General features: G+C 36.1%; 2 protein-coding genes across 2 annotated transcripts in view; one reads left to right on the forward strand and one right to left on the reverse strand.

Annotated features, from left to right (window-relative positions):
• Nucleotides 1-34: 34 nt before the first annotated feature.
• LOC113050336 (glucoside xylosyltransferase 2-like) lies at nt 35-12,441 on the reverse strand. Its single transcript, XM_026213202.1, has 7 exons — nt 12,020-12,441; nt 7,103-7,298; nt 5,210-5,341; nt 4,863-5,114; nt 2,738-2,861; nt 2,222-2,394; nt 35-1,822 (listed from the first exon to the last, which is right to left on the reverse strand). Exons 1-7 carry the CDS (start codon nt 12,286-12,288, stop codon nt 1,643-1,645), a joined length of 1,326 nt encoding a protein of 441 aa, XP_026068987.1. The 5' UTR covers nt 12,289-12,441; the 3' UTR covers nt 35-1,642.
• Nucleotides 12,442-13,465: 1,024 nt separating this feature from the next.
• Nucleotides 13,466-15,343, forward strand: part of shq1 (SHQ1, H/ACA ribonucleoprotein assembly factor) — a 28,786-nt gene continuing 26,908 nt past the window's right edge. The window contains exons 1-3 of the mRNA XM_026213203.1: nt 13,466-13,550; nt 14,338-14,499; nt 14,799-14,863. Coding sequence (XP_026068988.1) covers nt 14,357-14,499; nt 14,799-14,863 — 208 coding nt within the window. The 5' untranslated portion in view covers nt 13,466-13,550; nt 14,338-14,356. The remainder of the gene's footprint in view (nt 13,551-14,337; nt 14,500-14,798; nt 14,864-15,343) is intronic.

Raw genomic sequence — 15,343 nt, forward strand, 5'->3', positions numbered from 1 at the left:
ATGTAATGCAAAATAATTGTTAGACAAAGTCAAATTAATATTAAATGCATATGTTTTCATTACATTTCTGACATTCACACACACACACACACTTAAAACAATTTATACATACAATGCAATACATTTAGAAGAAAAGCACAGTGAATACAATAAACATTGCTGGTGTATCACTTCACATAGAGATAACATGAGATGTATTAGTGTCTCCTGAGTTTCCAGTAAAAGAAATGTTTTCACTGATTCCAGACCAGTGACAGGAGGCTGGAAACTGGTCACAGCAGTGATAATGAAGCATATTGTGCTAACGAAGGGATCACAACACACTCCTGCCTTCTATATTCATACATACACACTGAAACAGTCAACACAATAACAGTCAGGGATTACACAAAATTGAATTGATTTGATTTTTTAAGAAATTGGTAAACTGATCATACTGGGTGCAGAGAGTTTTTGTAAATCTTGCCATTGTTTTCCCTTTAATTTTTTCTCCAAATTCAGTACTAAAAAGTGCACTTAAATGTAAACTATGACTTATGTATGATTTTATTATAGTTTTGTTTTTATGTATAATGTGAGGATGTGCAAACCTTACCAATCAGTGCATCTTTATACATTTATTTTATATGATCGCATTAGTTTAATCCCACTATGGCAGAAGTTCAAACTCCTAATAACAAAACGTTTCCATTTAACTTGACCGGACTGAATATTGCTTAAAATCCTTTAACATCAATTCCTTTTTTCGTAGCTCCCAGACTGTTGCAGATTATCCTTAAAAGAAACATTGCACCTCAAATTTATTATGTCCATCAGAATAGAATTGTCGTATTAATATAGTGGAATTCTTACAAAAGGCCGAAAGTGTTCCTCTTGAAGTTCTATATATACAGTATATATTAAAATGCAATTCAAATGGAAACGTTGCAACATCAGGATTCTTTCTAGTCTTAATAACAAATCATCTTCAATGTAAACAGTCTGAACATCCACCTTAAACTCAATGTACATCTTACTGAGCTCGAAAGGCTGACGGGCTAGTTCTCTTTGGTATTTTCTGCATGCTACATTCATTTGTGTGGCTTGAAAACAAGGTGCCATCTCATGCTATTAAGCAGCAGAATGCACTGGTGAAGTCACTTAAGGACAAGGATTAGATAAAGTATACTGAGACACAAACACTCCAATTGTATAATACCAGACATGATAAACTAAATGCTGAAAAATGGTAGAACACAGTTGTAGATAAACAGTTATAAATCCATATTTTTTTGGATTGGTTAAAAACAGCTTTGTCAACGAGTCTCTCATATTCTTTCAGGAACATTCAGGTGGTTGGTTTCTCACAGTTGGAGACACTCGATGCATTTGGTCACTTCTCTGTTTCAAGAGTTTTTGATGGTATTGCTAGCGTTCCATTCATCCTGCATTGCGGATTTCATCCAGCAGACCAAAACCTCTACTCAAATGAAACTTCCAACAGAAATCTCCAACTCTTCTGGCTCATGAAGCTCAGACTGTGCCTAATGGATCAAATGAAGCTTGCCTCCGGCATTGCTCATCGTCGATGAAAAAGATCACTCTGATTCAAGCAAGCAGGCAGAGATTCTTCCTTATGATGCTGAAATGCAGTCGAGGCTCATTATTCATGTGGCAGTCGGACACGGCGCACCACTTTTTTCTCATATACAACCCTCATGGTCTTCTCAATCTGTTTGAGGAACACTTGTGGTATCCTTCCACAGAGGGTGTTAACAGTGTCCAGGAACTTAGTCTGAAGAGGGTAAAATAAAGACTGGAACAAGTTCTCCTCAAAAGGATGCTGAAAGAGAAGATGAAATCCATTATGTTTCAAAGTGTTCAATGCATTTGTTGAGGCACAAGGTCCACATTTCATATCTGAATGAATTCTGAACAGCAGAGGGGCCCTCCTGACTCAACCATACAAAAGGCTTCCTCTTGAAGAGACACTTTCCTGCTATTAGTCTTCAAGGGGAGATTCAGGGACACTGCCCTCTGAATGCATAATGCAACTATTTATTCTCATATGATTCAACTGCCTCAGGATGTGCTCTGCTAGCACTGAAAATTAGAAAGTGGACTGGCAAAGCAAAGAAAAATGGATTACATTTCTTATGCTTAAAATCGAATGAAAAAATTCAAGTCCAACAACTGGCTTTTACATTCTCTGAAAAAAATAATTGATACAAAAGCAAGTTACCTCACGTATGGCATCATACACCACCCTGAAAGCGGGCTGCTTGTCATCATGGTACACGCCACGGTTACCATGAAGAATAGACACCCCCTCCTCTTCCGCAGCCTTGCAGTTGCTTCCATACATGCAGTGATCTGGCCTGTAGTTCCACTGGCATGGAAATATGTACAAACACTCTGCAGACACAAATTAAAATAGTCAATGTTTCATCCAAACTGCAAATACCATACCCCAGCAACTTCATTTTCATTTTTCGCTAATCTGCCTTTTAGGATCTGTTCCATTAGTGTTATCAGACAAACACAATGCTTGACAAGTGTCTCACCAATTCAGAGACCTTAATAACTGCATGGCCAAAAACATGGTATTAATAGTATATGTCCAAAAACCAAGCTATTTTTATATATACCATTGTATTTACAGTATACAAAAAAAAATCAAATAAAATGTGTCCAAAAAACCCACTGCTTTCACATAGTTCATCATATTCAAGCATGTCTTTGAGCAAACACACATTACCTGGATTGTAGTGGAAGATGATGTTGAGGAGGTCTTGGTCTCCCCATGTGATGTGGTTCTTGTATTTCTGATAGAGAGGGTGAAGCAGATTTTCCCAGGACAGGCCGCTGGCGATCATGCTGTTCTGTAAACACAACAGTGGCAGGTCATTTCCCTCAACAGTGAGGCTGGCGGCCACTTTTCAGACAGCTGTTGATATGGAAATTAAGGTGTTTTTCAGAAGCCTTGAAAATGTGCTTGGGTTGGAAATATCACTTCTAGCTGAGTTACAAAAATACTGTCACCCACTCGCTCTCGACGGATGGCAATCTATAGACTTCCATCACTGCCTACTAAAAACAGCCCGGGGTTAAAAGGATTTAAATGTGCAAAGAAACCGCAGAAGACATGTGAAACGACTATCAAGAGAAATAAACCACACAAGGAAAACACTGGCAATATCTAGTAATAACCATACACCATAAATAATGCAAAAAGATATAAACATTACTAAAAATTAGGGCCGGGACTTTAATGCGTTAATTGAGATTAATTAATTCCACAAAAAATAACGCGTTAACTAAGATTAATTAATTACAGAAAAAAAAAATCCCGCATTTTTAATAACTTATTTTTGCACCGCGGAACATTTCGGTGGACCGATTATACTGAAGCACCAACTAGCGTTCGCTTCGCATTTCACCGCAGCACACATCGAGCCTCAAGTATCACCTCAACGCAAAACATATAGCCGCTAGCGTGGACTTTACATTTTATGTTGAACTATGAATTATTTTGTTGTTGCAACTGGCACTTTATGTTGAACTCTTTATTGTTTTGGCCAAGGTTATTGAGAGTTGGACTTAGTGTGTTATGGCCTCTGAAGCAACAGAGAGATGATTTCTAATAGTCAGTGTTTCCAATATTCTGAATGTAATTGACAGTATTGTGTTTTACTTAAAAAAAAAAAAAAAACACTTTACAGAAGGTTCCAGCACCTATAAGCTTCCTGAATTTCTGAAATGTACTATTTTCTAAATTGTTTCTAAATATGCTATTGCTACACTTCATGGCAAAAATTTCACTTTTCTGCTAGACTTGGTTGAACAAAAATAAACAATATTTTGTTGCTTAAGCTTATGTATTCAGTCATTATTCAATGGTATACTATAAATCCATGTGAAAAAAATTACTTCTCACTGTTCTCAGGTCAAATATTTATATGCGATTAAAATGCGATTAATTTCGATTAATTAATTACAAAGCCTCTAATTAATTAGATGAATTTTTTTAATCGAGTCCCGGCCCTACTAAAAATATTTTCAGTTTTTAAGATGTATAAATAAAAATGTATTTAACAGAGATGCATCAATAGTAAAATTCTATACTATAATACTGCTGATAATTATTTTCAAGTTATGAATTGTCAGTTTTTTTGTCTAACTAAAATCATTCAACTAAAATCATTCATTTTATCAGTCATTTGTTAGAACAACATTCTGAGGTATAGTATAAATACATATTTTGAGATTTGTTACATTGTATTTCAAAGTGTTATTAATTAGCATTTTTAAATTAACTTTAATTGTAAATATTGGCTGATAATGATAAATTAAAAATCTCTATAATATTAGCTGAAAATGGTACTGATATTCCATGTGTCTCCAGTATTTGAAGTTTAACTCTTTCCCCGCCATTGATGAGTCATCTCGTCTATTAAAAGACTACGCTTCCCAGCCAAATATGAGTTTTTACGTCTGTTTGTGTTTTCACTGTTATACACTCGGCGGGGTGCTATTACACATCTTCTGAACAAGTACAAAACCTCCCGAACAAAAACACATTTGAACAGGACAGAGAAATGAGTGATCGCTTGTGTAAACAGATGCATATTAAAAATAATGCCATGATCAGCAATATACAGCATATAAATGAAAACTGCATAATGCTACGGAGTAAAAGGTTGATCCAGGAAATGGTATATGTCTGTGCAAGCTTTGGAGGTGTTGATGGAAGCGATTTATTGGATTTATGCTTTGATAATAGTACTGAATATTATCCAGATGTAGTTTACAAAAATAAAAAAATAAAAATGTTTGTGTATAGGAAACTGCAAAAAAGTCAAGCCAGTTCTATTGCTCCTTACCCTGAACAGAGCACTACGAATCCGTGTGAGGTTCATTAGCATGACCCCTGAATTGACCCCTGTGACTCCATAAAAGGGGTGTCTTGCAAAGCGGCTATACCAGCCGATCTTAGGGATCTCGTGCTCTGGGGCCATGGCAGCTAGCTGAGTGCTGTTGAAAGCCTTCAGAAACTTCCAGATGTCATCCACAGGGCGAAGAAAGAGAACATCTGTGTCCACGTACAACAGCGAGTCCACGTCTTTCAGGATAACCTGGTATCAGAGGAAATACTTGGTTACAGTCGGTGTGGTGAGGTGGAAAACACAAACAAATGAAGAAAGAACATGAAGCAGCGGCGGGAACCTACGGGAAGAAACAGCCTCTGGGCAGCACATGGCTTGAAGAGTTTCTTCCATTCGTCTGCATTCCCCACAGAGAAGGTGATTGGATAGATGCTATAATGAAACCTGGAGGACACCGTCTGAGGCCACTGACTGAACTGTGAGGAAATTGAAAGAATCAGTCAATGTCATGGCTGTCAGTCTTCAGTAAACCCCAAATCTATTTCTTACAGGTGGCAGTGAAGAGAAGAGTGTGAGGAGACCTATACCAATGCTTTCAAAAAAGCTACATTTTCTCATGTTTGTAAGAATTGTGATTTATAGAATGCCATATTGTTGCATGGGTCCAAAAGATGTCTACCCATATTGTTACACCTTGTTCTAACCACATTTTAACATAATGAAGATCAATTTTCCCTGCTTTCAGCGTTGACACAGACCAGTGTGTAATTTTGGTTTAGGGTTTTTTTATTTTTTTTTCAAATTGCAAAAAGTATCAAATGTAGCTATTTTGTAAGATTTTTGCATTTATTTTGTCTAGGTAAAATTTGTAAAAAAAAAAAAAAAAAAATTTTTTTTATAATAATACAATTAATATTAATAATATCACCAAATACTGCACAAGTCAAGTAATATGCAAAATTATTCATAAACAGAAACTGATAATTTTCAAAATGCATTATATCAACACATGCAGCAAAATCTGGGTAAATAAATAACAAAAATGAATAGAATTATTCCTTCATTAATAGTAGCCATAATACCAAGTGAATGTAAACTTGACAGTATTTAATTTTAAATTCAACTGTCTTACTTAGTTAGATGCATGTCAACAACATATTACATTTTTATAAATATTGAAAAATGTATTTGAAAAATGAATTCAATGTATTTTCCCATCCCAGCCATACGGTTGGTTGCACTTTCTTATTCTCAGTTGGCAATGTTTTTCCTAGCTGTCCAGGTCCCCATTAGAACAGACCTGCTATCCATTTTTGGGACATAACCCATCAGTAAAGAAGCACTGGTTTATAATATCCTGCTGACAGCCAAATAACTTCTGCTGAAAAGGCTGCAGAGAAAAAATACTGAGGATATGACATTGCATTCCTTCACTATCACTCTCTTCAAAGCTTTCAGTTCCTTTATCTGCAGCAATACGGTGCAGGACTAGATCAAGATCAGTTCCAGGCTTGAGGGCACTTCTCAAAAAGCTTTGGCTGTCCAATTGTAAAAAAAATTGCTATTTTCAATTACAGTCCCTCTGTTAAAAGAAACGATTAAGACTGTGGAGAATGATCACTTTACCAGAAACTGAATAATGAGTTAAGTGCATGCTAAGAGATCGATTGATTTATGTGCAAAGGTTTCTCACGTTACCCTCCTCACCAGCCTGGTCGTCAGGGTTTGCCTGATATTGTCTGAGGGTTACCACAAAGCCACAAAATTCACACCTGGGGTTCTATCAAAGGTCTGTTTAAATACAATGAGAAATTGTATAGCTAGCTACGTGTAAAAAGTGTAAAAAGACATTTGTTCTAATATAGTAATTAGAATTACTATAATTAATTTATATCAAATGAACCAAGAGGTCCAAGAGAGCTACATAGTTAGGAGATGAAGCTTTGTCTAAGGTAAAATATAGACCACTGCAGAGATAAAATAGCTGGAGAGCCAGCAAGGTATTCTTTTCATTGGGAACAGAGTTAACCATAGCACAGATTTTCTGAGAGAAGACAAACCTTAGATATGTAAAGATACTCAAATCATTTTTGAAGAAAATAAAATAAAGCATCAGAAAAAAAGAAAAGGAAAAAAAAGAGACAATTTCAGGTCACCAGTCAGCTAGAAATTACCATCAACATTAAAGGCTCATTTAGCCACAGTAAAGAGAAAAGAATCACGGTACATGCTCTCACCCCTTTCTCAAATTGTTCGGTCAGGTCCTCTTCTGCAAAGATGTGGAATTTGATCTTCTTTATGCTAAAGAGCAGCGCTGACTTAACCATGTTGAGCGTTTCATCTAGACGGTTCCCACAAGCCACCACTGCCAAGTGCATGACATCCTCCGTTTGTGTGACCTTTGACCCAGGACGCCCCACCTCACTTTTCTGCCTAGAGGGTAAAGAATAAGATACAACTTAAGTCAAACAAAACTCATCCAAATGGTGACATCAACAACAAAAACATCTGATATGAATCAGCTGAGTCAAACCGTGAGACAAAAAACTTGTAAAATATTCCTGCACACTGAAAACCTCAATTAAACGATTCAAGGGAAAACAATTCTGTGTCAGAGTCAGACCAACCTGCAAAGCAGCTCAAGGGCAAACCTGATAACAAAATAAAATACATTTTTAAATTATTTATAATAACCTAATATTAAAAATGAAACATTGAAAAACTAAAATTATTTGAAAATTTTTTTTTTTTTTAAAGAAATGATCTTTATATACAGCAAACAAGATATCACCTGTAGAACTGTTTCGTCTTTATTTCTAGAGAAATTGATTTTATCTCAACAAATAGTTTGAAGACAACTCGAGATATTAAACATGCAGACGAGCAGCACCCTTGTTCGTCATGACCCGGTGTTTCTCACATTTCCTTGTCTTGAATCTCCATCAGAATTGTTATTGGTGTGATGTTTGCTTTTGTGATTCATGCTGAGTCTCTATCGCTCCAGAGAGGTAAGCTCTCTAACCCTCAAACGTTCTACCCTAGAGACGACCTCTGGGAAAAAAAAAAAGTCCTCCATTTATCCGAGGCTTTGGTGGAGGAAACAAATTCATACCACAAGAAAAGCACACAGCCTTTCAAGCAGACATCAAAGAGCTTCCATTAAGCCAAGGACGTGCAAACACTCTTGCTCTCGTTTCAAGTGAACCACAGACCTTAATTTGAAGTGAAGTAAAGAATAGGGAAAACATGGAAACACCTTGGGCTTTGACAAATGGGAAGAAAATATATTTTCAGATTTTTCTGACTAGTATCACAAAAGACTGTAGAATCTGCTTTGGTGGCTGTGGTTTGTTTCCTGTGGGAAAAGCTTCCTTCGTTTATAGCACTGCAAATTAAGCAACAGAAATTGCATCTATGGTCTTACTGAATGATATCAAACAATTTCTTCATTTCATTTCTTCAATCATTTGTCCACTGAGAGGCATTTTGATCCTTAATAACTCATCAAGCATACGACCAACACCCAACTGGATTTTGGTACCATTTTACTAAAAATGAAATGTTTTGAGCTTATAAAAATTCTTGCAGTCTGAGTGGACACATCTGGAACCATTTAGACTCTAGGAAGGCCGAATTAAATATTGCACTCCTTATTGAGCAAAAGTTCCTGAAACAGTTTTAAGGCTGACACTGATGATTCCTTGTTAAGAAATACAATTGATTGTAAACATGGATTTATATTGTGTACAGGGTTGAACTTCATTATCTCTTCCCCTAATTGTTGAATATTTAGCCTCATTTATAAAAGAACAAATAATTCATAAAATCATTATGTAAATGGAGCAATCAATTGAGTGCAACAATTTATGCAAGAACGGTTTTAGTAATTCTCTCATAGATTGGCCGTGCAATTAAATGTACTACATCAACAAAAGTTACTTTGATATTAGTGTCATGGATACTTGCCATTAGTTTTTTTAGTTTTGAAATAGTAAATTAAAAAAGTAACTTCACAACTGTAATGGCTTTAATATTTTTTGAAGCGAATATTAGCGATAGTATCGAAATAATTTTGATGATGTAAAATGTAAAAAATAGTGTGAATATCGAATATTTCAAATTCAAGCATACTTTCCCAACAACTTCCAGAAAAGGGAACATTTTTGCCGCCTGCTCTATACTCCTCTACTAAGATAGCTGTTCCATGGAACCCTGAAGTGAAATGCTAGTGTGCTCCAGCCTAGAAGATAAAGATCGGAGGGGAGGAATAAACTCAGAGAGGCAAGGGTAACAATGGAGAGATATCTGTGTTCTGTATAGAATCTATTCCAAAAAAAATAGAGGCTAGAGAGACACGCACACACACACAAGTGGAGGGCTCTTATTCTTCCTCCATGACAGGTTTATGGCTTCATATAATGTAGCTGTCACACGACAGTTGCCTTTAGTCATAGCTGCATTACAGATGACAGAGCAAGCTATTCGTCTGACAGCTAATAGACACTTATTCCTAGGTGCTGCAAGAACGTTTGCAGTGGTGTTTTGCTGTTCTGGCAAAACACAAGACAGGTGTTATGAGCAACCAGCTTTCCAGTAATGCTGATTACTCTGGGAAAGGGTGCGAAAGAAATGTGAATTTACAGTTGCACGCTCATTACTTCAGTATCATTTGACTAAGTTGCATTAAAAGAACAGTTCACCCGAAAATTGAAATTCTGTCATCATTTTCTGACCATCATGTATGACTTTCTTTGCTCTTTTAAATAAAAAAAAGATATTTAGATACTCTATTTAAACACCTATACAATGAAAGCCAATGGTGGTCAATGTTATTTGTACTAAAAGAGTTTTACAAAAATTATAACGTATTTTGTAGGCCAGTCTGGAAGCTCGCATCACCCTGGTTCCCTCGACAAAAAAACCTAAAAGGATTTTTTTTTCATTGGCTTTTGGATTATTGTAGAAAATTAGCTCAGTGGCCAAAAAAAGTTTATGATTCCTATATGTTTTTTTTTTTTTTTTTCATCATGATAATCTTCACAAATGAACACAACTTTCATGAAAGTATGCCTCAACACAATCCCTAAAATAAAAATAAAAACATAGGTACATGATGTTTGCATGACTTTAATATTTAAAACACGAAAGGGAAAAACTTTTTAGTTTTTGATTACATCGTTGTCATGTAAATATAGACTTAGACAAAACCACTGTTGTATATGATGCGTCTCCGCTGTTGGTTGTAATATTGGTGAATTAAATCCAAACATTGCTAAAGATGCATTAGCAAACTCTTGAACATCAACAAAAGTACCGTTTACTCAGGCATTGTTGTGTATGTTGGTTTGCGCTTGCCTTTAAAATAAACACGTACTATGCACACGCATGAAGTCACCGTTTTTAAAGAATCACGTTTTTGGCGTTTACACCGAAATGATAACAGCAGCTTTTTTCAAAAACTTGCACTTTGAAACCAGTTTTCAAAAATATCTATTTTCAGTCCCCAAAATGCTGTTGTCGTGGAAACAAAGAGGGAAAACACATGAAAAAGTTTCCCGTTTTGGGCTGAAAATGTTGTTGTGTAAACATCCCCTGAATTTTGGCCTATAAAATTACGTCTTCTCTGTACCACTCCATATTCTTCAAAATATCTTCATACAGGTTTGGTATGACATGAGGTTGAGTACATGAAGGAATTTTCACTATTCTTTTTATAATACAACCCTAGCTAATAAAATATAGAAATTAGAGACTGGGATCAAAAGGTCTGTTTGTGTTAGAGCCCTTGGGTCAAAATCCCTCCGGGCCCCCTGTACGTGATGAGACATATCAACAGGGACACATTTGTCTGTTTTGCAGTAGTGAGGCAGGAAGCACGTCTGGAGGATGCGCTTAAAAAAGTAAAAAATGTGCGGAAGAGTTAATCGCTTCTAAATAAAACAACAGGTCATACGAGACAAGACGGTTTCACCCCTCCTCCTTCCTCTGTGGAGATGGATATGGAGCCAGGAATTAAACGCATAGAGCGGTTTCCAGATCACACCCTCGCGTCCCTCCTGATTGTACGGTGGATCTGTTTAACTAATTTCGCCATGGCTGCGTTGGCCCTCTGCGATGTTGGTTTATCAGCAGAGAGCAGTCACAGGGGTGTGGACATCAAGACGGATCACTGCTGGAAACCTAACAGGAGGGTCAAAGGGTTGAGATCTCTCGCAAATGCAATTAGTGGCGTTTATGTGAAGCTGTCAGAAGACAAGCAATGAATATTAAACTCGTCCTCAATGCAGGATTGATTTTACACTATACAAGACGACATCTATCTATAGTTCGCCAACCTTGATGTTATTGATTTTACACTATCAAAATACTGACACAAATGAACCAATCTTCAGTTCTCTTAAAGGATGAATGTGACATCTCCTTTTAATTATGTCTCGGAAAGGGCGGATCATCTTGATGGATAAACTACTTCATCCTCCACTCACAAGGGACCGTGTTCACTCACTCAGCACAACCAATCATTGATTTTGTCCTCGGTTGAGACCCTTTGGGAACGAGGCAACTGCATTCAAGGTGACCTTTTTAATAAAGCCATGATGAAAATACAATTGAGATAATTGTGGCTGAGACGCACACAGGGGGCTCTTGGACTTGGCTTTGCAGCATGCGCAGTGCACACTGGTTTCTGGTCAGATTTATTAATCTGGATGTGGGTAATGCAAAAATAATGTCATGCATGATTTCCTTGTTACATTAAGAAACCTAATATTGCACAATCAGTTCAAGACATTCTTGCCTAAATCTCTATTGCCAAAGTAGGCTTTTGACAAGAATGTCTATTTGGACTGACATCCGGTATAAGGTCAATGATTTATGGATTGTTATTAAATCATGCATTTGCACTGATTTGTAGAGATTGCAAATCACAGTGAGGTCATAAATGCCTTTAAGAAACTAAAGCACTGATCATGTGCACAGAAGGGAGCTGAAAGGATTTCAATATATATATCAACAGTATGAGGGAAAAACCCTTATAGTATTATATTATATTAAAACCCTTGAAAACATCTTGACAACTTGAAACAGATATTTATACATCCTGCTTTGCATCAAACTGGTTGTTGATCGTGATGTTGCACTTAAGAATTTCCTACCGAGTCTTTGCGATGACATTCCCTCCTCCTCTGCTGCTCAACTTCGGCTCTTTGCGGATTAGTCTCGGTGGTTTTTGTGGCTCTTCGTTGACTTGTTTGGCTTTTTTCTCCGGTGCTATATCCTCGATATGACTAAAGGATTGAAAATGATTTTCTTTCGCAACTTCTTTCAGCGGCGGCTCGTCCGCAGCGTTCCCCCTGAAAAAGTACAAAAGTAGAAAAACTCCGAAACATACTGCGATCACCACGACCTTGCAGTGGATCCTCATGGTGAAAAACTGTTCTGGCCGCTTGGAAATATATTAACCATGGCTCTGGTTAAAACACGGGACATATTTGTAGTGTGCAGCCATACTTCTTCATTTGTAATGTGGCGATGAAGACGATGCTGCTCAGCTTAGCGTAAGCGTAGATATCAGACACGTAAATGGATCTCTGAAGGCGGACCTTGCATTCATTACCGTAATAGTTGTAATACTTCTGCGATAAAACGTACTGCCTTACTAGGGGAAGCTCTGTAAAAATAAATGAATAAATAACACAATAATAAAAATATATACACTTTTCTGGTGTGTTTTTTTTTTTTTACATAATTGTTATGTTTGTCCATATAATAATAAACTGTTCATCTTTATCATATTACATTATTATTTTTTCTATACAGCAATTTCTAGCTGCCAGTAGGATATTAACAGTGTCTTACATAATAATTATATATATTTTTATATTGCAGAATTGTGTGTACATGCATATTAGTTCACGCTTCTGATCAGTTTATAAATTAAAAGATACTCTTCTGAAGGGACTGTTCAAATCAGAAAATAACTGTGAAAAATTACATTTTAATAATTATTTATTATGCACACACACACACACACACACACACACACACACACACAACACACACACACAGTCTGGTCAGCTATCCTTGTGGGGACTCTCCATAGGTGTAATGGTTTTTATACTGTATTGACCGTATTTTCTATCGCCCTACACCAACCCTACCCCTAAACCTAACCCTCACAGGAAACTTTCTGCATTTTTAGATTTTCAAGAAACTTCATTCTGTGTAATTTATTAGCTTGTTTACCCGTGGGGACCTCAATTTAGGTCCCCACCGTGACACGAGTCCCCATGAGTCTGTGTGTATTCAGGTTTAAGTCCCCACCAGAATAGAAAAACAAGTACACACACACACACACACACACACACACACACACACACACACACACACACATATATATATATATATATATATATATATATATATATATATATATATATATATATATATATATATATATATATATATATATACACAATAAAGATTTATTTCAGATGATTTATAAATATTTTAAAATTACGTTAATGTTCATCTTTACCATGAAGTATTCCAGTGAAATTTCTTTTTTTAGTCCTCCTTATGTGTGTCATTACGGTAAAACATGGCCAGTCCTGAGAGCAGGAAGTAGTCCATGTGCTGCAAATGTGCTACTGATGTTGTTTAGTGCTTTACAGGAGAGACGTGAAGGTATCGGTTCTGTTTTTATAATATTGTAATTGCCTTATTTAAATCGTACTATACCTATTGAAACCGTAAAAGTCTTAAATAGTGCATGGTCTTGTCTGTTTTATGTTGGCATAAACATTGCGTCTACAAACAACATCGGCATACTTTGGACAGCTTCTAATCTGCGTTTGGGTTTTAACTAACGTTATCATTTATTATTTTTATTTTTTATTTTTTTGGGAGGGTTTTATCCTGTGTGCACGTATCATATTAGCATAGCTTGGATGACATTTATCGAGGAGTTATTTTATTTTAGTCCTTAATACTTTCAGTCTTCACTGGCGAATAACAGTGTTGTGTTGAAATAGAGTGAAGTTTAATTTGAAACTAATCAAATAAATCGAGGTTTCTCGTGTGCTAGTCGGCGAATGGGTTGTTTATGTCTCACTGTGTTCAAATTGAGTAACCACAAGATGGAGTTGTGAGCTGCTCTATTCTTTATACATTACTTCTCAAATATCTATTTGAGCACGGACTAGATAGACTTTATAAAGTCTTCCATTCTTTTTACAGTGCCAAGTAACGTTAGTAACTTTTAGAGAGATTGGTGCACAGATTAACAAACTAAAATAATATGTTCACTTTTTTTTTCTTCCACAAATGATTCTCTTGTTCTTGTTTAGTAACATTGGGACTGGTTGCAAATTATATTAACACTGTAATTCGCATTCATTTAGCCTTGTTTATCCCTGCTGACCAGTTTGAGATGTCTGACTAACTGTTTGTGTTTTTCTGTCTTTTGCTTTAGTACTTCACCAGATGTAATCATGATAACACCAGCATTTGAACTGAGTCAAGATGCTGATTTCCTTACGATAGTTATTCGTGTACCCTACACCAGAACATCTGAGTTTGACATCTACATCCAGGGGGAAGATTTTAAGTTCTATGCCAAGCCCTACTTTCTCAGGTGACTCGCCTACAAATGCCACGGGAATATACTTGCTGTTCCTGATATAAGATGTTTACAGCACTTTTTACTTAAGACGGAGACCCAGAAAAGTATTAGGGCAGCTCATCCACACTTAAATACATTACATTTTAAGTTATCAGACACTCCGAGAAGTTCTAAAAAACAATTCTGGAATAATTTGTGCTTTTTGGTGGTAAATGCATATTGCATAATAATATACACATACATATGGAGATATATATGGTGCTTTTATTTGTACCATTATTAATGAATCTATGTAATCATTAACCTTACAGATTGACTCTTCCTGGGAGAATAGTAGAAGATGGCCGGGAAAAAGCTTCATTTGATATCGATAAAGGTAACAATCACTCGCTTATCTAGTTTCTTCTGTAACTGTCTCTTACTTTTTTATTATTACCACTCAGTACCTCAGACATGGGCTTTTCTAAAGACATGACATGAACAAGCTTCAGCAGAAGCAGCTAAATTGCACTAGTCTTTCAAAAATCAATTTCTTCAAAGTTTCCTCTCTGTTTGTATTTACTAGCTTAAGATCTAATGCAACCATATCAGTGATTAAAGTCTGATAGATTTGGATTAGTTCTGTTGCCTGAGTGAAATTGTCAGTATTTTATAACTATTTAGTGTTACAGTAAACTGCTGTGCAGTTTTAGAGAAATTGTCATTACCATAGTTATATCTAAAATAAAAGCATGGTCTGAGACAGAATTAGATAAAGGATGCTCTTAAGCAATTATGCTTTAAATAAAAAGGTTTAAACTTGTACAGGGCAACATACATGCATTTGTTTTTTGACTAACATTATATACAGGGCAAT

This window comes from Carassius auratus, chromosome 31, assembly GCF_003368295.1.
Source record: "Carassius auratus strain Wakin chromosome 31, ASM336829v1, whole genome shotgun sequence".
NCBI lineage: Eukaryota > Metazoa > Chordata > Actinopteri > Cypriniformes > Cyprinidae > Carassius > Carassius auratus.

Bases quoted from the DNA above. Each gene is read 5' to 3' on its own strand.
- LOC113050336 (XM_026213202.1), bottom strand. From the start codon at position 12,288: ATGAGGATCCACTGCAAGGTCGTGGTGATCGCAGTATGTTTCGGAGTT. The intron at 5,342-7,102 runs GTGAGAGCATGT...ATTTCCTCACAG, and splicing joins CCGAACAATTTGAGAAAGGG to TTCAGTCAGTGGCCTCAGAC. The intron at 1,823-2,221 runs GTAACTTGCTTT...CTTCTCTTTCAG, and splicing joins TGTATGATGCCATACGTGAG to CATCCTTTTGAGGAGAACTT.